At 29.7% G+C, this 25706-nt stretch overlaps 1 protein-coding gene across 1 annotated transcript; it reads left to right on the top strand.

The window, feature by feature from the left end:
• The first annotated feature begins 10273 nt into the window (after window positions 1–10273).
• Window positions 10274–12658, top strand: LOC108471392 (UPF0481 protein At3g47200-like). Its single transcript, XM_053021444.1, has 2 exons — window positions 10274–11073; window positions 11941–12658. Exons 1-2 carry the CDS (start codon window positions 10274–10276, stop codon window positions 12656–12658), a joined length of 1518 nt encoding a protein of 505 aa, XP_052877404.1.
• The last annotated feature ends 13048 nt before the right edge of the window (window positions 12659–25706 follow it).

Raw genomic sequence — 25706 nt, 5'->3', positions numbered from 1 at the left:
TTTTTTGGTCCACATTCAAAGGAGAAGCCAAAAAATTTTAAGAAATATTCAGTCATAGAATTCATTCAGGTTCGAGCCTTTAGAAACGTAAGTGAGATCTTAATTTGCACAATTCCCTTTGAACACGGTGTGTGCCACCAAAGGGAAGGTTAGAAATAGATTATGTTATCCTCATGGTTTTTGGACCATTTATAGTATCGATCCAAAACAAGATATTGGGCTAATTAATTTTTTTCTAATTTTTTATTTTTATGTATTTTTAATCATTTTAATCGAATCAAGACCGATAATTTGATTAAAATTTTTAATATTTTTTCCTTATTTATAATATTGAATTGAAGATTTACTTAAAAATAATTTTTATTAGTCAATTACTGAGACTTTTGTGTATATGATGCCTTTTAGTTAAATAAAATAATAAGACAACATTTAATCCTTAAATTTGATAATTTTTTTCAATTTTGTCTCTAGACTTTCTTTTTTGTCCATATTTAGGGGCTATATTTTTGGGGGTCAAAATGTAATTTTACCATTAATAACTTAAAATTTTATAAATTATAAAGGGGTCTAAATGAAAATTTTTTATTTTAGGGGAGGTCGGAACCCCTACCAGCCCCTTGGCTTCACCACTATCCACATTAGTCATAAATTTTGGCAACTTTTCTTATTTTTGGTTATTATGGTGACGTTTCTGCCATGTCAACACCTAATTTTTATTAAAAATAGAATTCTTAGGTGATGGCATGACACAATAGGGGTGTTCAAATGGTTAACCAATCGGTTAACTAAACTGAATTAATATTAATCGAATTAACAGAACATTTTAATCCTTTAACCGTTAACTGAACCAAAATATTTTGATTAATTCGGTCGGTTAACTGAAATTTATATGTTTTATTTTTTTTTGTTAAAACAAATATAAAACATATAAAAAAATAAATTGATAATATTCATTTGACCGAATTAACTGAATTAACTAAATTAGTAACATATAATATTATTTATTAAGTTCGGGTAATTCAGTTAATTACCTAATTTCGAACCGAATTAACCGTTAACTGAAATTCCAAAAAAACTTTTAACCGACCTCTGATAGAACTAGATCGATTAATCGACCGATCAACCAAATTAAATTGGTTCGGTCAGTTAATTCAGTTTTAATCGAAATTTGAACACCCCTATAATACAATATTAGAATGCAATGTCATCACATGCATCAAAATTTAGAAAAGTTGTCAAGTTAGAAGACTAATGTAGATAAAAAAAAAGTTTAATGACTAAGTTGAGAAAAGTTACCAAATTTAAGGATTAAACGTTTTTTTATCCAAGGTAGTTAGTACTGCACTGATGGACGCACCATTTTTCTACAGAAATTGATACATATTAGTATCAATTTGTTTTTGTATATCCTTTCAAAATTATCGATAAAGTTTTAAAATATTTTAAAAATATTAAATGAATAAAATTAAATAAATTTTAAATATAAAAATATTAATCAATTATATAAATATTCATAAATAAACTTCAAAAATAAAAATAATCATTCATCAAATCTAAAAGGAAAAAAAACACCAACCAATACATTAAACAAAAACTTATCCATAACATTATTTTAAAGAATCCAGATAATCTCGTACTAAAAAAAAATTAAAGTTTAATAAAAGCGTACACCTGAATGTGTGTTGATTAAGTTTAATAAATCTCTTGCATGTAAGTGATTTTTAAGCTCGTTTTTAATGATTTTTATGTTTTCGGGACCGTTGTAGCTTAACCTAGCTATCTCGGGACTAATTTGCAAAACTATTGAATGTTTTGAGTTTTTCCATTGATGAACAAGTTAGGGTTTTGAATTTTAATGGAAGGAAATGAATCCTTGTTGTTAGATAAACAAATTTTGTTAAGTGATTTTTGTTAAAATTGTCAATTAGGGGCTAAATTGAAAAAAATGTGAAATTTCAAGGTATAAATTGTGAATTAATGAAATGTATGGGCTGCTATGAATATATATGATATTCGACTAGGCTTGGGTAGGGAGGAAATTGCATGAATTTCATTTTTCGAGCCTAAAAACTAAATTGCAAAGAATTAAAAGTATAGGGGCAAAATTACCATTTTGCCAAAAATGTGTATTTGAATAAATTGATTGGGATTTGTATTGAATTAAAGTAAATTCATTCGTATAGATCCGATTAGACCTCGTACGGAGTTAAATCAAAGCAAAGAGAAAATCTCGGATTAATCGCCTTTGAATCCTGTGTGAACCTTAGGAATAGATAGGATACAAATGACATGTCATTAGGGGTTACCGTATTTTGGGTGCTGGTCTCGTACGTCCTACCGGTGGCTGAGTTTTTGGCATTTGCTGTGAATACTTTACAGCTTGTGTGAGCAACACTGTGTAGTTACGTTTTGACTTACAGCTTGTGTGAGCAGACCTAGTGATGGCTCGAGAGTGAGCATCTATATGAAATATGAGATAGAGGTGTTTTCGACCACATATTGGCACTTAGTGTGTGAGATACCTGAGAATCCCATAGTATTGCAAATATTTCAACGGGCACAGTTCGGTTATGAGGCTATATGAGTTCGATACAAACTAGTACAGATATGTACGCGAAGTATGAGGAAATGATATATATATTTATGACATGAATACATGGTAATCTTGGTTGATGATTTTGTGTTAGGCTTTTGGGTCAAATTAAGTTGTGATATACTTTGTTTTTTTACTCACTTAAATTGTGGTTCAAGGGATATGAGAAGAAGGAAAGATTCGACAAATGCTTCGATTAGAATTGCTATAAAAGCATGGAAATGTATGAGTTTTTGGATGATTGAAATATGTTTAGCCATATGCTTGAAATATGAATGCACATAAGTAATGTGAACTGATGTTATGATGTTTTGAAAGGAATTGCTAGTTTAGGTGATATTTGAAATTGAAAAGCTAATGTTGTTAGGCTAAGGCCAAGACATGTTGGATTGACTTAAATGGATTATGCTTATAAATTGAAGTGGTAAGCTTTATTTTTAAATTACAAACTTACTAAACATTTCATGATTACTTTGTGTTAATTTCTTTGTCTATCTCGTTTGGGTTGGAAGTGGTTAGAGATATCATCACACTATCTATCGGCTATTTTGGTACCTTGGATTTTATATTTTGGTTAAATGGCATGTATAGGCTATTTTGGCTAATGTAGCCTATTTGTTTTGGTCATGTATTTAGCCATTTGATTTGGCTTGTTTTGGTATATTTTGGTATGTATATATGAGTAAATGGCCTTATCATATTCATGTGAATGTGCGTGTTTGTAAATTGGTATTTTGGGTATCAAATGGTTGAAATTGAGATGTGGTATGCATGCTAAGTTTTAGGCACAATGTCTCAATATGAGTTTGACCATTTAAGTATATTATGGAAGCATGTTTGGTATGTTTTAAAGTGGTCAATTGATGTGCTTATGTGTACCATGATTGTGTGTGATATTATAACATGTGACAAACTTGATATTGGTTGGTATTGAATGCCTATTTAAGCTATGGTTATATGTACATTGTTGTGATAAGGTTGGTCCCAATTTGGGTGAGAAATATGGCTTGGAAAATGACTTATTTTTTTCCACACGGGCAGAGACACGGGCATGTGTCTAAGCCGTTTGTGACACATGGCTAGGTGACACGGCCTTGTCTCCCCTGATACTTCTATAGAAAGTAAGCTAGTAGCTTCACACGGCCTAGCATACAGGCGTGTGGCTTGGCCCTGTATGCTAGGCCGTGTGGTACATGTCAATATACCCTCCAGTTTTCACATGGCCTAGCACACAGCCTGGCACATGGGCGTGTGGGTTGGTTGTGTAACTCAAGTCTGTGAGTTACACGGGGTCAAACAAGGGTTGAGACACGGCCGTGTGTCCCCATTTCGAATGTCTACACGGCCTGGCCACACGGGCGTGTGTCCTCTGCACTTTGAAAAATTTCAATGTTTTCCTAAAAATTCCTTGAGTACTCGATTTAATCCCGAATCATTTTTAATGTCTATTTTGGGCCTCAAGGGCTCATATTAGGGACTATATGAATGAAATTGAATAGTTATTGTTTTGTATGAGAAATGAATATGAAATATGTGATTGTTTGACTTATAAGTCTAGTAATGCTTTGTAACCCTGTTCTGACGTCGTATATGGGTTAGGGGTGTTACATCACCATTTTAATAGTCTATAACTTTATAATTTTAAAGGAATAAATTAATTTTTTTTATCATTTTTGGGTGGCAAAATGCAATTTTACCACTACTAATTTAAAATTTTATAAATTATAAAAGGATGTAAATGAAAAAAATCATTTTAGGGGGGCAGAGCCCTTACCAGCCCCTTGGCTTCACCACTGTCCACACCAGTCATGAAATTTGACAACTTTTCTCATTTTTGGTCATTATAGTAATGTTTCTCCCATGTTAACGCCTAATTTTTATTAAAAATATAATTTTTAGATGATGGCATCTCAATATCATAGTTTTGTGTCATCATATGCATCAAAATTGAGAAAAAGCTGTCAAGTTAAAAGACTAATATAGATAAAATAAAAGTTTAAGTACTAAGTTGAGGAAAGTTACCAAATTTAAGGACTAAACAAATTTTTATCCAAGGTAGTTAGTACTACACTAATAGACGCACTATTTTTTTTTTTACAAAACGAATACATATTAGTACTAACTGTTTTTGTATAACCTTTCAAAATTATTGATAGATTTCTAAAATTTTAATATATAAAAACTATTTAAAAACATTAAATGAATGAAATTAAATAAATATAAAATATAAAATATTAATAAATATTCATCAATAACCTTTATATACAAAATTCATCATTCAAAAATCTAAAAAAAAAGAAAAAGAAAAAAGCCAATCACTACATTAAACAAAAAAGTTATCAGTAACATTATTTTAAAAACCCACGACAAAATCATCTCATTCTAAAAAATCATTTTATTTCTTATTGAAACAATATCTACCGATCAATGTGATTGAAATTGATATAAAATTAACTACATTAATTTATCTCATTAAAAAATAGTATGTTGGAACAGCCAATGAAACTAAATCCTTTGATAAAAGACATGAGAGTGGCTCCTACTAGAGAACAAGAAAAATAAGATCAAATACCATACTTGGTGACTTGGCAAAGTACAATTATAATTAGTATTATAAAAATATACATTATACTTAAAGACATGTTAAAGGTTGAATTAATCATAACATTATTTTAAAAAATTCACAACATCATCATCTCATACTAAAAAATTAAAGTTTAATAAAATTTATATTTCCACTTTCTCTTTTCATTGGCTTATTTGTTAAATAAAATTTTATCATTTTTAAATGATTAAATCAATTTTCTTTTATCATTTTGGGTAAAATATAATTTTACCATTTCTAATTTAAAATTTTATAAATTACAAAGAGCCCCTACCAACCCCCTGACTTCCCCACTATCCACATCTGTCATGAATTTTGGCAACTTTTCTCATTTTTGGTTATTATGGTGACGTTTCGCCATATCAACACCTAATTTTTATAAAAATATTGTTTTTAAATGATGGCATGACACAATATCAGAGTGTTGTGTCATCACATACATCAAAATTGAGAAAAGTTGTCAAGTTAGAAAACTAATGTAAATAAAATAAAAGTTAACGACTAAGTTGAGGAAAGTTGTCAAATTCTTTATTTTTAAATAAATTCTTTATTTTTTTATTTTTATGTTTTGTACTTTAGTTTAGTTAAAGTTTAAAGTTGGTAAAAGAAATAGTATTTTTATATAATTTTTTAATTTAGTTAAAGTTTAAAGTTGAGGAAAGTTGTCTTAGAATCCTCGAAAAACCTAAAAAAATGCGCTTTCCTGCAGGTTTGGAGTGCGATTTGCGATTTCAACATGGTCTGGAATATGGCCGTGTGGAAGCCCGTGTGGCTCACACGGCCGTGTGTCCTGCCCATGTAGAATGGCCCAACCAGTGTGTCTCTTGAAACTTGCTCCAATTTTTCGATTTTCGCTCCATTTTAATAGTATATATTTTTATCATTTTTAAAAGATTAAATCAATTTTTTTTATCATTTTTGGGGGGCAAAATGCAATTTTATCATTACTAATTTAAAATTTTATAAATTATAAAGGGGCCTAAATGAATTTTTTTCATTTTTTTTTTGGGGGGAGGAGGCAGAGCCCTTTTCAACCCCTTGTCTTCCCCACTATCCAAATCGGTCATGAATTTTGACAACATTTCTCATTTTTTGTCATTATGGTGACGTTTTTGCCATATCAACACTAATTTTTATTAAAAATATCGTTTTTAAATGATAGCATGACACAATATTAGAGTGTTGTGCATGTGAATTGAGAAAAGCTGTCAAGTTATAATACTAATGTAAATAAAATAAAAGTTTAAGGACTAAGTTGAGAAAAGTTGTCAAATTCAAGGGCAAAATAATTTTTTATCCAAGGTAGTTAGTACTACGGTAATGGGCGCACCGTTTTTCTACAAAAACTGATACATATTAGTACTAGCATATTTTTGTACATCTTTTCAAAATTATTAATAAAATTTTAAAATATTTAATATATAAAAAATTAAAACATTAAATGAATGAGATTAAATAAACTTTAAATATAAAAATATTAATCAATTATATATATTCATCAAAACTTCACAAATAAAATTCAATCATTCAACAAATCCAAAAGAAAAAAGAACCAACCAATACATTAAATAAAAAGTTATCCATAATATTATTTTAAAAATCCACAACAAAATCGTCTCCTACTAAAAAAATAAAGTCAATAAAAGCGTACGCTTGACTGTGTGTTCATTAAGCTTTTAGAGATTTTATATTTCCACCTTTTTCTTTCATTGGCTTAATTTTTAAATAAATTCTTTATTACTTTTATTTTTATATTTTCTACTTTAATTTAGCTAAAGTTTAAAGTTGGTAAAAATAGTATATATATATACTAATGTCATTCATATACTAATTAATGCACAATGTTTTGATTAGTGCAATTGATATAAATTAAATTTTTTATTAGTGCGGAAATAAGAGCGAAGTCAAAAATTTTTTTTGAAGGTCCGAAATTAAGTTATAAATTTTGATAAGGGTTAAGACCCAATTTCATCATTGTATTAACTAATATCTTAATAATTTTTTAAAGGACTAAATTAAAATCTTGTGATTTCTGAGGGGCCAAAGTATAATTTTACAATTATAGATTAAAAGTTTGTGTAAAAAATAATTTTCCAATCCCTACCTGCCCCTTTTCCATTGCTCTTGTGCGGAAAATGAAATTGATCATTTTGATTTCTTATTGAAATAATTGAAATCCATACAAAATCAACTACAATTTATCTCAATAAAAAAAATAGATTGTTGGAGCAGCCAATGGAACTAAATCCTTCGATAAAGTCATGAGAGTGGCTCCTACTGGAGAAAACGAAAAGTAAGATCAAATACCATACTTAGTGACTTGGCAAAGTACAATTATCATTAGTATTATAAATATATATATTATACTCTAAGTCATGTTAAAAGGTTGAATTAGGTGCACCATCCCGGAAGTCTAGTTTATTCTGTCTGTATTTCGAAATAAATAACTTTAGGGGGATTGTAGTTGAGATATCCTTATATTATAGGACTTGATCAGATTAGTCTTTTTACTATTAAATGGATCAATTTAATCTTTGTTTAACAAAGTTAATATTTTTAAAGTTTTTATGGTTTTGAAAATGAAACCTTTTATTTGGAATTGAATTACAATTGGAAAAAAATCAATACATTTTTATATAGTAAATGTTAACTTTATTGCACTTTGGACTTATTTGATTCTTTTTTAAGAGTATAGGGACTAAATTGATCTATTTAATAATAGAGGATTAATTTGATCCAATCCACATAATATAAGGACCTCTCAAATACCTTAACTTAATTTTAAGTTAGGATTAGTTTGGTCCGAGCCAAATTATAGTTTAACAATTATTTTTATTATATGTATATATTTATATTAATAAAAATCTAATATATTTTAAAAAATTCATAACATTATTTTAAAAATTCACAACAACATCATCTTATTCTAAGAAAAATTGAAGTTTAATAAAAGCGTACACCTAAATGTGTTGATTAAGTTTTCAGAGATTCTATACTTCCACTTTACCTTTTCATTGGCTTATTTGTTAAATAATTTTTTTGTTTTCTACTTGAACTTTAGTTTAGTTAAAGTATAGTATTTATATATATATATAATATCATTCATATGCCAACTAATTCACGATGTTTTGACCATTGTAATTGATATAGATTAGAATTTTTTCTGGTGCAAAAATAAAAGTAAAGTCGGAAAAGTTTATTTGAGAGATCGAAATTAAGTTATAAATTTTGATAAGAGTTAAGACCCGATTTCATCATTGTATTAGTTAATATCTTTATAATTTTTTAAAGGATTAAATTAAAATTTTGTGATTTATGAGGGGCCAAAGTATAATTTTGCCATTATAATTTAAAATTTTATACATTTAAAAGGTAAAAAACAATTTTCCAATCCCTACATGCCCCCCCTTCTCGTTGCTCTTGTGCGGAAAATAAAATTCATCGTTTCGCTTTTTTATTAAAACAGTATGTACCAATCGATATAATTGAAATCGATACAAAATCAATTAAATTAATTTATCTCATTAAAGAAATAGTATGTTGGAGCAGCCAATGTAACCCAAATCCTTTGAGAAAGTCATGAGAGTGGCTCTCTACTAGAGAAAAAAGAAAAGTAAGATCAAATACCATATTTAGTGACTTGGCAAAGTACAATTATCATTAGTATTATAAATATATACATTATACTTAAAAGACATGTTAAAAAAACATTATCTATATATTTGCATATTTTAATTGTTTAATTTTAATAATGTTAGAGAATCATGATATTGGATATGATATATAGGTAAGTATATAATAATGATTAAATAAATTTAAATACTTAAAATTGCATTATCTCAAATTATATTTTTACTCATTATTTTAAAATTATTTTGTACTCAATTTTATTTTTAAATTATACTTTTTTTCATTTTAAAATTTAATTTTTTAATAATGATATTTTAAATTTTAAATTTATTGTGATATATAAATCATCATCTCATCACACAATTAGCCCCAAATATTTAACATAATGTGTCACGTTCTTATTAACTAAACGTATCACCTAACATTTTTTTGATGATGTTAAATATTTGGAATAAATCGTATAATAGAACGATAATTTAAATACTAAAATAAATCAAAATAACTTTAAGTAATAAAATGAAAATGAAAATATTTGAAGAGCTAGTATTAAGTATTTGAAATCCGGGAAATATTGTAGTATGTAGATATAAAATTCTCTATATGATGGGGTATTAACTTCTTGGTTAATGCGAAGGTTTTAAGTTTTTGAGTATTTAGGTTCTATAATATTATTCTCAATTGTGATGTGTGGGTTTCACTCTCATCATATGCGTATATTACGTGTAGATTTTATCTAATTCTTTCTAGATTAATCCATACATATATTTAAACTTGAACCTATATTGTATTTATATAAGTTAACCTTAAAAGAATGATATAATGATAAATTTAGACCTCGATATTTACATTTTTCTGTCAATTTGGCCTTTATTCTTTTATTATTATTATTATTTGAGCTAAATTTAGTCATTAACCTTTCAAAAAAGAGCTAAATTGTTTTTCTTTAACAAAAATATTGACTAAAACATTAAATTTTTAACAGTATTAGTGTTACAACTCGTGTGGCAATCCATGTGCACTTCATGCTAACATAACACTGCTTTTCTTATATGTCACATGTCAACAAATAATTTAAAAATAAAAAAAATGTACACGTAGATTACCACATGAGGTGTCATGTTTACAAATTTAATATTTTAGTCACTATTTTCATTAAAAACATTAATTCAACTATTTTCTAAAAGATTGGTAATCAAATTTAACCCTTTCAAAAGATAGAGAATTCAATTTAATTAAAAGAATAAGAATCAAATTAAAAAAATATAAATATTAAGGACTAAATTTGATATTACACCAAAATATTTTCCATACGTTTATTATATAAGCTAAAGAAACACTTGTCGTCATCGTTGCCATTTTGCCACATTTTTTCCAACATCACTCACTCAGCCAAAAACAGTTTACAAAATCACCTTGTTAATTACTTCGAACCGCTCAACCTGAAAATGTCGTCCACGGAGAAAGGAGGCCGCGCCGTCGGAGCTCCCAGCGGATCAGTTTCCACTGATCAAACAATCACCAAAAACACCACCACCAACAATCCCCAAGAGACGATCATTCCAATGCCGGGTACGGTGCTCACTCTCAGCAATGGCGAATTAGAGAATTTCCGGTCATTAGACGAAGCTTTTGACGGTAACCAACTCGACCCCAAAGCCAAACCATTGATACGAAGAGTCCGATCAACCCTTGGCCGTCACGAAGATTTCTGGAAGTATTTCAAGCCGAAAGTGATCTCAATCGGCCCACTCCACCACGCTGATCTCAACTTCTATCAATCCAAGAAGCTCAAGCGCAAATTAACAACACTTTTCGTCGAAAACATTGGCGTCGATAGGAGAACCTTGTACAACAACATTAAGACAGAGATCGATGACTTGAAGAAATGCTATGATCCAAAGGAATTAGATTCTTATACCAATAATAACGAGAATCTGGCTTGGATGTTCTTCGTTGACGGCTGCACAATTTTAGAAGCAGTTTATATGCGTTACGGTAATGATGATGTTGATGGCCAAGATTATGATCCTATGTCGAACGAATTGTCTATTAAAAACGAATTGCTGACATTTGAGTACTCGGATCTGTTCTTGTTGGAAAACCAATTACCTTTTCGTGTTCTTGAATTGCTTACAAGCTCGAGCAAAAACGGCGAAAAGTTCATGATGGCGATCAGAAGGTTCATCAACGACACTGTTATCACCCCAGCCGACATGAAAGAGCCACAATCACATCAGCAGGACAGGTAATTCAAGGAATTTAAAACAGAATCATTTTGTGGAGTTTATAAATGTTATTAAATGGGTCATTGAATCGATTAGACTCTCATTTCTGGTTTATTAGTTCATTTCGGTTGAATTATATAAAATTTAAAAAATTAAAAATATAAAAAATAATTTATCATTTGATTCAATTGATTTAATTTCTTATTTTAGACCAATATCTTACTTGATTTTTATTCAACCAATTCAATCAACAAGTATGATTTGATTCTTAAATTATTTCATGTGTGATTTCATCATTTTCAAAAGGGTTGAACAAATTTTTTTTTACATTTTGAAGAGTTAAAGTGTAATTTTATTATATATAATTTTATAATTTTAAAGAGAATAAAATGTAAATTTTCAATTTTCAAATCCACCCCTTCCTGTCCCTTTGCATTGTTGCCGTTGAGTGTACATTTTTTTAGAAAATAATTATGTTTCCGATCCAACTTTTTAAAATGGAAAATTGATAGTCTAACATCTTTAAAAATGGTAAAATTTTTGCATTAATACAATAATAAAAATTGTATTTTAGTCAATGTTGTTTAAATGGGATTAGATTGAAAATTAATTGAGATATCAGTCAGAATAAAATTATTAGACTGTTTGATTTGTGAACCTATATGAACAAGTTGAACCGGGAAAAAAACTAATTGAATTAGGTGATTGAATTGATTTTTTAATGATTTGTTTAATTAAATTAGTTGAATTGATCGGACCAATTAAACTTATCCGGTTGGAATACGATTTTGAAAACCTTAACTTTAGTTATGATAAAAAATTACAATTCCAAATCCAACAAAAAATATATATAACTTGGCTCCTAACTAACACAGATTTTGCTCTAGTGAATGGTGGCAGCAGCAAAAAGGAGAGCGAATTCACCTATTGAATCTACTACGAGTAAGACTCCTTTTTGAAAAAGAAAAAAAAGAAAAACCATGGCGGCATTTTAGGTTTTGCATTCGATTTTTAATGTGCACGTTAAATCGCGGCAGCCAAACAAGAACAAAACGGCACCATTCACACACCTTTCGTAACGTAAAAGAGCTTAAAAAGGCCGGGATATGGTTAAAAGCAAGCAAAACAAGTTGTTTATCCGACATCAGTTTCAACCATATCTTCTTCGTCGGCAAATTACGGTTACCGCCGATCACCTTCGATGATTCAACCATGAACTTAATAGCTTACGAAATGTGTCCGGATTTCAAAAACGATTTCACCGTCACTTCATATATGGATTTCCTTGATTCATTGATCCATGAAGCCGAAGATGTTAAGGAACTGAGAGGCGCTGGCATACTATACAATAGATTGGGGAGTGATGAAGAAGTGGCTAAGCTTATCAAGAAGATGAACACTGATGTGGTTCGTTGTCAGACGACTTACAGTGAGGTTAAACAGCAAATACATAATCATTGTAAGAATATGTGGATTCAATATCCAGCTCAAGCTTATCATACTTGTTTTAGGACTCGTTGGACGTTTTTCGCATTTGTGGGTGCCGTTGCTGCACTTTTTGTGTCTTCGTTGCAGACTCATTATACCATACATCAACCAAAGTAAGTGTTGTTTACTATTCTTTTTGTAAACTCCTGTTATTTATGAGCAATTTGTAATTTCTGGATTTTCGATTCAATCTATTTAATTTAATTTTTAGTGTTTAATAAAAAAAAAAAAATTTAACTTGAAAACAAATTATTAGTGCATACCTTACTTAGATTTCGCTGGCTGCTGTTGTTGTTGTGTGCTTGAAAATTTGAAGTGATTGTTGCTAAAGTGAGTGTGGCACTAGCAAATCCTAAGGTCCTTTTCCTTATATAGACTCCAAAAAGTAATTTTCTTAGCATCATTGTATTTACATATAAGAAAATATTTAAAATGTGAATAATTCTTCTGTAACTGTTGCTGCCTGTTTTGTATTTTTATCACTCAACTATCTTGAATTTTTAGGTACTTTTATGTTTATATTGCCAGCTAGTGACTAAAAAAGACATAATCCAATAGTTGGATAACCATTTTATAACTATTTGAAAAGTGGAGGGTTTGGGTAAAAATATAGGCCCCAAAAATGGGCTTGAGCAAAAAAAATAAGTCCCGTTTACGAGCCTCGAGTAATGCTTTTTTGGCCTGAGCCTAGCCTATTCCGAATTTGTAAAAAAAAAAAAACTATTGTTTTTTCTTTTTTTTTTAAAAAACTATTTTGCTGCTATTTTCTTGTTATTTTCTCACTATTTTGTTACCATTTTACTATTACGTTGCTACTATTTTGTTGTTATGTTTTGGATACTAACTATTGTTTTACTGTTAATTTTGTTATTATTTTAGAGGCATTTGCTTATTAAGTTGCACCTATTTTAGTGTTATTTAAGTATACATATTTTTTTAAATTTATTTTCAATTTGTTGGGAAATATTTATTTTAATATTTTTATTATTTTTGATGTATTATTTTTTAAATTATATAAAAAATTTTAACACGGTCAGACCGAGCTCGGTTTTAGCATTTTTATTCGGACTAGGCTTGAGCAAAATTTTAAGCCCATTTTTTGCCCGAGCCTAAGATTTTGATTAGGCTGACCAGTCCATGAGCACCTCTACCATTTTATGATTTTTATAATTGGGTAACCAAAAAATACTAATAATTAAATAATCATTTTATAACTTTTCATAATTAGATAGGATGTATTGTGATTCATCCAAAAAAAGTTCTGAGTTAACTTAAATATTGAATTAACATTTTAAAAACAATATTTTGATAACTTTCTACATTCTAAATAATTCAATCTATGAAAGAGAATAAAAATTTTTAAAGAAAATTTTTTAAAGAGAAATTTATTAATTCATTCAATAAATAAGACCATACAATTTGGGGAAAAAAGAATAAACACCCATACGCATTAAAGAACAAGCTCCATCAACACAATAAAAGCTTCAACTTCAGCATCAATAGAACATTATGACATGTTGACAATCGGTTCTATCACAACTCAAGCACAACATATTAGTAGTGATTGCAAGCACTTAATACAATAAGGAAATCAACCCCAGATGGTCCAAAGAGGCAGGCATAAATCGGCAGAAGAACTGAGCATCCATCAAATTAGAGGGAACGACAACAAAATCAAACCCTAAAATTACTCGCAAAAGAAAGATTACATGCATAAGCAAGACTAAAAAGCGTACTACAAGAGTAGACAAAAACTTCTAAAAGTGAAGACTTATTAAATAATGGAAAAATCCTTTATTATTCTGAAACTTTCAAAACAGAAACAGATTAAGAAGTCAACGAAAAGCTACCCACTTTCTAAAATAAACTGTTGGTGGTTGGTGGTGTTTTAACGATGATAGATACGGTCACCTATCAATAACAACTTGTAAAGACAACAAAGATATAACAACTTGTGAAGACAACAAAGATACCCACAAAATAAATCGGTAAACTAAAAAGAGAGAAGACGCATGGAGTGAATGAGAAAAAGAAAGAAAAAGAGGGTTGATGGGCAAGAGAAAAAGGCAGGCGATAGCTAGCCCGAAGACTAACACTGTCGCTAGACAAAAATAAAAAGAAGCCAATAATTTGGAGAAGAAAACTCAAAGGGAATCAAAATTATTTTACCTTAACTACAAAAAAAAAGAAAAAAAGAAAAAAGAAAAAGACAATAATTGGTTGGTTGGCATGTGAATAATATGTTGTTGCAAAATTGAGATTTTTCATGAGTTTGGTACAACTACAAATGCAATTAATATTATGTTGGATAAAACAAATTTGATGTTGCTAAAAGTATCAAGTTTGAGGATCTGGGTAATGGCACTATAGCTTTGAGAGAAATTAGAGTGAATTATCGAAACTATTACCATTTTAAGGAAAGCAAAATGAATTTTATTTATGTATATGTTTTTGTTAATAGTGCATGTTGGATTTCATGTCAAGGAGAAAAAAATAAATCGAAGATAAAATCATAAAAAAATGAACTCTTGTGATAGACTTGGTGATAAGAAATATTCAATCATAGAATTCATTCAGGTTTGAGCCTTTAGAAAAGTAAGTGAGATCTTAATTTGTACAATCCCCTTTGCACATGGTGTGTGCGCGTCACCAGGGGATAGACGCTTAAACGGCGTCGTTTCATGCCAAACCCGCGCAGGCGACTCGACCCACTAGAAGGATCCGCGCATTTTTTGTTATTGGGATAATTGCGCATGCAGCCCTTCCGCATTTTTATTATGTTTTAATCTAGTCATTTCCTATTTTTTTAATTCTGTCTTTTAATTTTAACTCCGCTTCAATTTGGTCCTTTGACCATTTGGGGAAGGGATATTGGAGCGACGTCATTTCAGGGATAAGGCATATTTGCGCAACCAGTCCCTCCATTTCATTTGGGCGTTCTATTTGGTCCTCTTCCTTATTTTTATTTTAAATTGGCCCTAAACTTTCGCCTTATGTTTAATTTAACCCCTTTTTAGTTATTCTTACTATTTTATGATTAAAATTAATTGATTATTATTATTATTATTATTATTATTATTATTATTAATATTAGTGTATGATGTTATTATATATGTACATATTTTGTAGCACCCCAAACCCGGCCCAGACGTTAAGGCCGAATCCGACGTGCCACTTTGAAGTCAAAAACCCGTGTTCCCTTTTTAGTGTTTTAAAAAGCCGACTTTTGTCAAACTAACCAAGTGAATGGAAGCTGGGCACCAGGTAGGTATCCATAACAGAGGAGGTGAGCCATGAAGACTGCTTAAGTACCAAGCTCTCTGATTGGATCCAATCCTAGACATGTCCACATCCATTGCCACACTTGGTTATAACAAGTTGAAATTTCTTTGGTAAATCGAATATTCGTGACGTCGTGTTATTTAAAAAAAACAAGTATCGTTTTGAAATCACGCCCTAAGTCTAGCCCATTTGAATTAGTATCCATCAATTTAAAGTTGTTTTAATAATATAATCCCGAAAAATCAAATAAGAAAATAAAGTTAAAATGGCCTTATTACAACCCAAAAATTAAGTAGTAATTAAAAATAACTTAAGAAAACCAGTCTCTTTTTTCAAACCAAAAAGTATTCACCATGGCCACTCTGAATCCCCTCCGGTTCCAAGTCACCCATATCAAGGCTCACCTGCAAGGTTAAAGAAGGGGTGAGTTTGGGGAAACTCAGTGTGTAAGGAAAACTCATTCAAAGCCCAAGTCAGCTCAAGCCCATTGGGCCTAAGCCCATTCAGGTAACAGTGGTACTGGGCCAGAACCCTTTTCAGATTATAATAAACTGGGCCTTAGCCCCTTATTCAGATAACAGTATGGCCCATAGGCCCATTTCAAAATACATGCAACATCAGTAAACATATGCAAGCCCATTTAGGGAGACTACTCAACCCACCAACCACTACACTCCACCCGTACCAGCCATACACTCCATGTGGGGAATAGCTCAACCCACCCATTTAACACTCCACGATTGTGACCTTTGTTGCTCGATTAACGATAAATTGAAGCAAAGCCTCCAGTACGTGGACAAGCCACTTTCAGTACTTCCTCCGTCAATATCCTAGTCCCATGCATCAAATAATAACAACATGGCATGCAGTAAATAACAATAGTCAAACATGCATTTAGGTCAATTTAACCCTAGGGGTATTTCGGTAATTTATCTCCTAGGGGTAAAACTGTAAATTTTCCACTTTTAAAGGTATTTCAGTAATTTATCTATTTTAGGTTTTTCATGCATATTCCTACCTTTCACGTACTAATGAATCACTACCGAGGGTTCTTACTGAATTGGGCAGATTGGCCCATCATTCCAATTTTGGCCCATTAAGCCCAAAAATATCGAGGGCACGAAATCATGCACTTTGCGGTCCAGACATTGCAGCTTACCAAAACATTAATCGATTTACCTCACGAGCATTCGCACACTCGCAAATCTAAAAAGACCGATTTTCGGCATTTCGCTTTTCGACTTTTGCCGATCTAGACTAAGAAAGAGGGTGTTAGTTACACACTGCTTTTGCGACGATATGTCGATTTGAGATCCACACACGAACTACCTACAATTGGATTACTAACACGTTAATCTAACTATTCAAATACAAACTACGTATTAACCCCTTACAATATTCGGCCAACCGCACCTACAGATCATAGTAAGCTTATAAGAAATCAATAAGCAACTCATTAACAAATTTTTGTAATGTTTACCACATAATCATAATTTCACTGCAAGCTGTCTTCCTGAGCAACAGTCATAAATCATTTATAACTGGAGCTACGAAACTCCAAATCAAGTGCCGTTAATTTTCCCTGAAAATAGACTCATATATATTCTATCCATAAAATTTTTAGAATTTTTGGTATGGCCAATCAATACCAGATTTTTCTTAAAGTTTCCCATGTTTCACTGTTTGACTAATCTGACCACTCTTCATTACAAATCAAATTTCTCATTGTACAGAATTCAAAATATGTTCTTGTTTCTTTCATTTGCAACTAGACTCATTAAGCTTTAATTACATAATTTATTCAGCTTCTAATTCATCTCCCACAATTTATGGTGATTTTCCAAAGTCACGTTACTGCTGCTGTCCCAAGCAGATTTATTACCAAATCACTCTTTCACACCTAACTTGCATGCTTGTTATTTAAACATGTATATCACCAATCAATCATCACATATCTATGATTTTACTTAAGTATAATCTCCATTTCATCATTTTAAAGCATAACATGTTAGCCGATTTTTCCCCTTAGCATCTAAGGCACATGCATGCTCATTTGTTTGGCTCAACTTCACCTGTCTTCCATTTTTCATCAAAGGAACATGAAACAACAACCAAAAACCAAAATATGCTTCATGAGTTAGGGTAGAATCAAGAAGAACTCATGAACATCAAGATAGAAGCAAAGTACCAAGAACTTACCTTCAATTTTTCCCCCTCCTAGTGACCGAATATTCAAGGGTTTCCTCCCCTATTTGCTCTCTCTCAAATTCGGCTATGAAGAACAAAGAATGAACAAAAACCTTCATTTACTTCCTTTTGTTATTCTTATCACTCAACATTTTATGACACATAAATGATATACTAATATTTGTGCCATACTCATGCCATAATTCCAATAAAAATATGCCCATTGCTTACCATGCCCATCATCCATTAACTATTAAAATGCTAATGCCCATCATCCATTAACTATTAAAATGCTAAAATGCATACATTATCAACTATCCATCACCTTGGTCGGCCACTACATTAAAAGTGGGGAATTTGACATGCAAATCCTCCTATTTTGCACTACTATTTATTTGGCCACTACAAATTAGCCTATAGCATTTTCAAACATTTTCACATAGGTCCTATTTCATAATTTCACTCCCTTTTTCTTATGGAACAAAAATTAACTAAAATTACCGAGTTCTATCTTAAGCTTGGGCCTTCTAGAGGCCCGCTAACATAATTAAACCTATGCCAACATTCACAGAATTCGCGAAAATTGGGGCGTTACATATTTAATGTATATATATGTATATATTTATGTAGTATTATCAATAATTGTCTTGTAACATTATATTTATCTCTAATAAGTATATATTATGTGTATATTTGAATACTATATTATATATATTTTATATATGTTAGGTACACATGTCTTCTAATATTTATATATATATATATATATTATGTATATATTTTAATATCATTAGTTATATGTCTTTTATGTTGTTATATATATATATTTCTAATACTATATATTATATACTTCTAATACCATTACTATTTATATATGTACATACTTATGTATTGTATTATAGTTTATTTTATTGCTAATGTATGTATATACTGTTACTTTATATCTATTTATGCATCATTATTAATGGTTTTCACTATTATTACTATTCCTAGCATATATATTGTGTATATATTCTTAAATACTATTATCTATATATTTTTTAATACCATATTATGTGTATATTTTCGAAACCCTTTTTTATTTTGAAAACAATGGGAATCGACTTTTAAAACCGAGTGTGGAGTCGCCACCAACCTTTTGTTTAGGTGTGGTTGGATCACCTAATAAAACATTTTAAAACAATTATGGTCCACAAAAATTTTAAAAATGGGTTCGGGAGCCGGTTATGTATGAGGAAGGGTTAGCACCCTCATTACGCCCAAAAATTGGTACCAAATTGATTTGATGCTGTCCCTATATCAAAAGGTTTTCTTTAAAGAGAAGATTTTCTGAAGTATATAAAAAAATGTTTGAATAGCTCAAATTAGTGGTCAAAAAATTCTCGTTCCAAAGATATACGGTTCCATACCCAGTACGATTGGATACGATCCCTTATACCTTTAGGATGCGATCGATTTTTGATTTTTAAAAAACCATACGTTAAAATTATAAGGGGTATCCAAATATTTGATTCTCTAGAAAAGTCATGCCCAGTACGTTGAGCACGATTTTTCGAATTCCCCCAAACATTAGATATTGCCTTATTTCAGAATTTTTAAAAACAAAATTTAGAAATTTGCTTAAAAACATGTTTATTGAAACTAATTATGATAAAAATACAAAGTTCAAATCAAATTATATATGAAATATTTAAAACACAAATTCATTGAAAAAATTGATAAATTCACAGGATAACTTAAATAATGTATAGAATATAAAAGACAAATACAACACATGATAAGATATAATGTACATAGCAAATTTGTAAAACATGCATAAATAAATTTGGAAATAATTATTGGTAGAAGATGTCATGAAATTAATAATGTATATAAAAAAAGTAATTATACATGTAACGAATCTTAAAAAAATCTAATCATTCACACAAAAGGTAAAAAAACTATATTTACAAAATAAATAAATTTAATGGTGTATATTCATAAAGCTATATTTATAAAGGAAATTTTAAAACAAATAATATATAACATAATTTTACATGTAATAAATTAATTTGGATTGATGAAACATATAAATAGTACATGTATAAGGATAATAAAATATGAGAGTATATACAATAAATAAATTATATGATTTAAAATATGGTTCTTAAAAAATATTATATACATAAATAACTTTAAAGGAAAAAATATATATTCATAAAAATATTAATATGAAAACAATAACGTGGATTATAAAAATAATTTAACATGAATTATGTATAATAGTAATTTAAAATACACAAAATATGTAGGACTTTCCTCTAAACAACGTAGATGTATAGGAATAAATTTAAAAGAAATTATGTGTATAAAATAATACAATTTTAATAACATACATAGAATAAAACTAATTTTATCATGAATTACATATATAAATAATATAAGGGTAATTTAAATTAAAGATTATACCAAAATTTAAAATGATATGATACAAAATAGAATAATAATTTTATACTTTAAAAAAACAAAGAAAACTTATCTAAGTAACTTAGAATGCATGTAGATAAGATTTATAAGATAGATGTTAAATGCATAGAAAACGTAATGAATTATATGAACGGAAATAAAAACTTAATTGAACTAAAATCAAATTAAAAGGTATAATTAGTAAATAAAATAAATCATTAAAATAAGAATAAGGACCAAAGTACAACGCGCGTGAGCATATGGGGACTAGAATTGAAAATCTCCCCGAGCTCAAAACGCAGCACTGTATTTTGGGCTAAAATGAAAGCATGCACAAATCAAAGAACCAAATTTAAAAAAAACCAAGGCAAAATGAATAAGGCGCGATTGAATAGTCCAACAAACTACAAGGACCACGCGCGAAATTGACCATTCAAGGTCAAAAGCGCGGATCCGGGTCTCAAAATGGGTCAATGCACGGATCTACTTCCCATAACCGGCACCGTTTGGTGTTCTGCATAAAACAAGATAAAAAAAAACCTAAAACTAACATTTATTACTTGAAAACAAATCAAAACAAAGAAAAACTAAAGCCTATTTCCCTTCTTCATTCAGCAGAACCTAAAGCATCCTTCAACCATCGTTTTGCCTCCGTTTTCGGCAGACGATCGTCGCACGAAGGCAAATCGACTCCGCTCGTCCATGAATCTGAAAGTTTTACCATTCCTTGACCTCATAATCCTTATTTAAGCTTCGATTTCTTCAAAGCAAACAAGGATTTGAAGGCTTTTATCAAGATAAGTTCCCTCCCCTTTCTTTATTTTTTTTTGTTTTTATACTCATATAATAAATATTTCAGAAAATAAAAGTAGAATCGAAAGAATAATCAAATCTAAATCACCTTTTGGAAATAAAATTCTCTGGAATTGATTTCTATTTTTCTCTCATATGCGTGTATATTTCTAGGAAAAAGAAGATGAAGCCCCTTTACATTCCATTTCATTCGGTTTTTATAGCTGAAAATAATAAAATAAATAAAAAGAAAAATCCTAATTTCATTGCTGTAATCTGTTATCCTTTGCTGTCAACTTGTTGTCCATTTGCGCTGCTGTTATTCTATTTTGCAGGTGTGCATGGCATGGAGAGGAGGCTACGCACGCATGGAAGCTTCAACGCGTGTGGAAGAATCGATTGGAGGCTACTACGGCTGAAGCTTCTAGTGACCTAGGGTTTCTGCCGAAAAAATTTATTAGTGTTTTGGGCCATTGGGCCCGTTTTGTTTTATTCGGGTATGGGGTTTGGGTTGTTTGTTAATTGGGCTAGTTTTAGTAGTTGGGCTGAGTTGTAAAAGGACTTGAACATTGTCAGCCCGAGCACAAATTGGGTCTTACATATATTATTATTATATTTATTTTTATTCCTATTATATTTATTATTGATACTAGTACATGTATTTTGTTATACGTATATATATATACTTTTTATATAGTATTATTCTCATATATCATTATATTTATTATTATACTTATTATTTTCACTATTGTCATTTATTATTTTATTTTAATATTATTATGTATTATTTGGGTGTACATACGTCTTTTTATTATTACTATTATTATTATCATTATTAGTATATGTCTATTATATATGTATATATTTTAATATATATATGTACATATTTATTATTAATATGTGTTTTCTTTCTTATGTTTTTATTATTTCTAATGTATTGTATATGTTCATTTTATATATATTATATATACATCTATTATGTATATGCTTTAATATTATTATTATGTATACACTTTCCATTTCTATTATTACATATATTTTAATATATATATATATACCTAGCATTATTAGTATAATTTTTTTAATATTAAGTTTACGTCACCTTATTTATTATTTTTATATGTTTATATATGTGTTTGTTCTTATTTCGTGTTTAGTAATATTGTCATCATGTTTAATATCGCATACGTTGTTATTGTTTTAATATTATTATCGTAGTTATTATTTGCCTCGATGTATTTCTAACTCTTTCATTTTTTTGTTTCCCGCCCATTTTATATCATCTCGCTGTTCACCGCTTTAAAGATTTTTATTCATATTTTTTAATTTCAATAAATAAGGCAATGAACCGATTTAACATTAAGTCATCGATTTCATCGCTATATTGGGTGATTCGTCGGCTCGCGTTAAAAACGGGACATCCTCCTAAACAGATCGAAAACTAAAAATTCTCGTTTTTCAATCGGATCACGATTAAATGTCAAATTGAATTCGTATTTTTGAAAATCAAGACAACACATGTTTAATGAGATACCAATTTTGGGCGTCACGAGGGTGCTAATACCTTCCTCGTGCGTAACCGACTCCCGAACCCTATTTTTCTCTGGATTTTCGCATAGACCCAAATTCGGCCTTTATTTTGTTCAAGAATAAATTTTGTTTTCCGAAAAGATGATTTATTAGGTGTCCGATCACACCTAGAAAAGATTGGTGGCGACTCCCTTTTTAAATAAAATCGAATGTCGATTTTTAAGTTTTCACTAAATCACCTTAATTAGTGACCGAAAGCAAAAAATCTTTACGTCGCTACAGTGCGATCAGTTAATTTGGTTTTAATTGAAATTTGAACACCCCTATGATACAATATCATAATGTGATGTCATCACATGCATCAAAATTTAGAAAAGTTGTCAAGTTAAAAAACTAATGTAGATAAAAAAAGTTTAATGAATAAGTTGAGAAAAGTTGTCAAATTTAAGGATTAAATGTTTTTTCATTATCCAAGGTAGTTAGTTTTGCACAGAAGCACCCTTTTTCTACAGAAATTGATACATATTAGTATCGATTTGTTTTATATATCCTTTGAAAATTATTGATAAAATTTTAAAATATTTTAAAATATTAAATGAATAAAATTAAATAAATTTTAAATATAAAAATATTAATCAATTATATAAATATTCATAGATAAACTTCACAAACAAAAATCATCATTCATCAAATCTAAAAGAAAAAAACAACAACCAATACATTAAACAAAAACTTATCCATAACATTATTTTAAAGAATCCAGATAATCTTGTACTAAAAAATTAAAGTTTAATAAAAGCGTACACCTGAATGTGTGTTGATTAAGCTTTTAGAGATTTTATATTTTATATATTTTTAATATCATTCATATACTAACCGGATAATTAATATAGATTAGAATTTTTATTAGTGCGGAAATAGGGGTGAAGTTAGAAATCTTTTTGAGGATTGAAATTAAGTTTTAAATTTTAATAAGAGTTAAAACATAATTTTACCATTATCTTAATTAATATCTTCATAATTTTTAAATTACTAAATTAAAGTATTGTGATTTATGAGATTAAAGTATAATTTTACTATTATAATTTATACTTTTATACATTTAAAAATAAAACGATTTTCCAATTGTACGCCTGCGTTGCTCTTGGGCGGGTAATAAAATTAATTGTTTTGATTTCTTGTTGAAATAATATGTACTGATATGATTGAAATCGATACAAAATTAATCACATTTTTATCTCATTAAAAAAATAGTGTGTTGGAGCAGCCAATAGAACTGAATCCTTTGAGAAAGTGATGAGAGTGGCTCCTACCAGAGAAAAAGAAAAGTAAGACCAAATACCAAACTTAGTGACTTGACAAAGTACAATTATCATTAGTATTATAAAAATATATATTATACTTTAGACATGTTAAAGGTTGAATTAAATGTAAGAGCTTTATTCTCGACACCATATGATGTTATTGATGCTGATTCAGTTGAATTAGGAGCAATAATTATAACATTGGATGTAATAATTGAGATAGAGTGGAAGGGAACTGGTTTGATTAGGAACAATATTTTTTTAATGATGTTAAATATTTTGTAACAGAACGATAATTTAAATACTAAAGTAAATCAAAATAACTTCAGTAATAAAATGAAAAACAAATATATTTGAAGAGTTAGTATTAAGCGTATGAAATCTGGGAAGGTTAATGCGAAGGTTTTAAACCTTTGAGTATTTAGGTTCTATATTATTATTCTCAATCGTGATGTGTGAGTTTCACTCTCATCATATGCATATATCTTGTATGGATCTTATCTAGTTCTTTTTAGATTAATCTCAACATATATTTGTACTTAAACCTATATTGTATTTGTATAAGTGAAACTTTAAAAAATGACATAATGATAAATTTAGCCATTGACATTTCTTGTCAAATTGGCCTTTATTCTTTTATTATGATTATTATTTGAGTTAAATTTAGCCATTAACCTTTTAAAAAAGAGTCAAATTGCTTTTCTTTAACAGAAATGTTGACTAAAATATTAAATAGTTAACGGTGTTGGTGTCACAACTTGTGTGGCAATTCATGTGCACTTCATGTTAACATAACACTGCTTTTCTTATATGTCATGCTAACAAATAAATAAAAAAAACATACGTGAATTGTCATTTGAGTTCTCATATTTAAAATTTTATATTTTAGTCACTATTTTCGTTACAAAACATTAATTCGACTATTTTCTAAAAGATCAGTAGTCAAATTTGACACTTTCAAAAGGTAGAGGATCAAATTTAACTAAAAAGAATAAGAATCAAATTGAAAAAATTATAAATATTAAGGGCTAAATTTGATATTACACAAAAATAATATTTTCCATATGTTTATTATTTAAGCTATAGAAACATTGTAGCCATTTTGCCACCTTTTCTCCAACATCACTCACTCAGCCAAAAACAGTTTACAAAATCACGAGTTAATTACTTCGAACCGCTCAGCCTTAAAATGTCGTCCACGGAAGAAGGAGGCGGCGCCGTCGGAGCTCCCGGAGGAGTAGTTTCCACTGATCAAACAATCATAAACAACAACACCAACAACAATCCCCTACAGACTATCATTCCAATACCGGGTACGGACTTCACTCGCAGCAATGGCGAATTACGGAATCTCCGGTCATTAGACGAAGCTTTCGACGGCGACCATCTCGACCCCACAGCCCAACCATTGATACAAAGAGTCCCATCAACCCTTCGCCGTCACGAAGATTTCGGGAAATATTACAAGCCGAAAGTGATCTCAATCGGCCCACTCCACCACGATGATCCCACCCTCCATGAGTCCGAGAAGCTCAAGCTCAAATTAGCAGCACATTTCGTCAAAAAAATTGACGTCGATAAGGATACCTTGTACAACAATATGAAGACAGAGATGGATGGCTTGA

Source organism: Gossypium arboreum, chromosome 11 (assembly GCF_025698485.1).
Source record: "Gossypium arboreum isolate Shixiya-1 chromosome 11, ASM2569848v2, whole genome shotgun sequence".
Classification (NCBI taxonomy): domain Eukaryota; kingdom Viridiplantae; phylum Streptophyta; class Magnoliopsida; order Malvales; family Malvaceae; genus Gossypium; species Gossypium arboreum.
The sequence above is the reverse complement of the archived record's forward strand: the minus strand, read 5'-3'. Positions and strand labels throughout refer to the sequence as shown.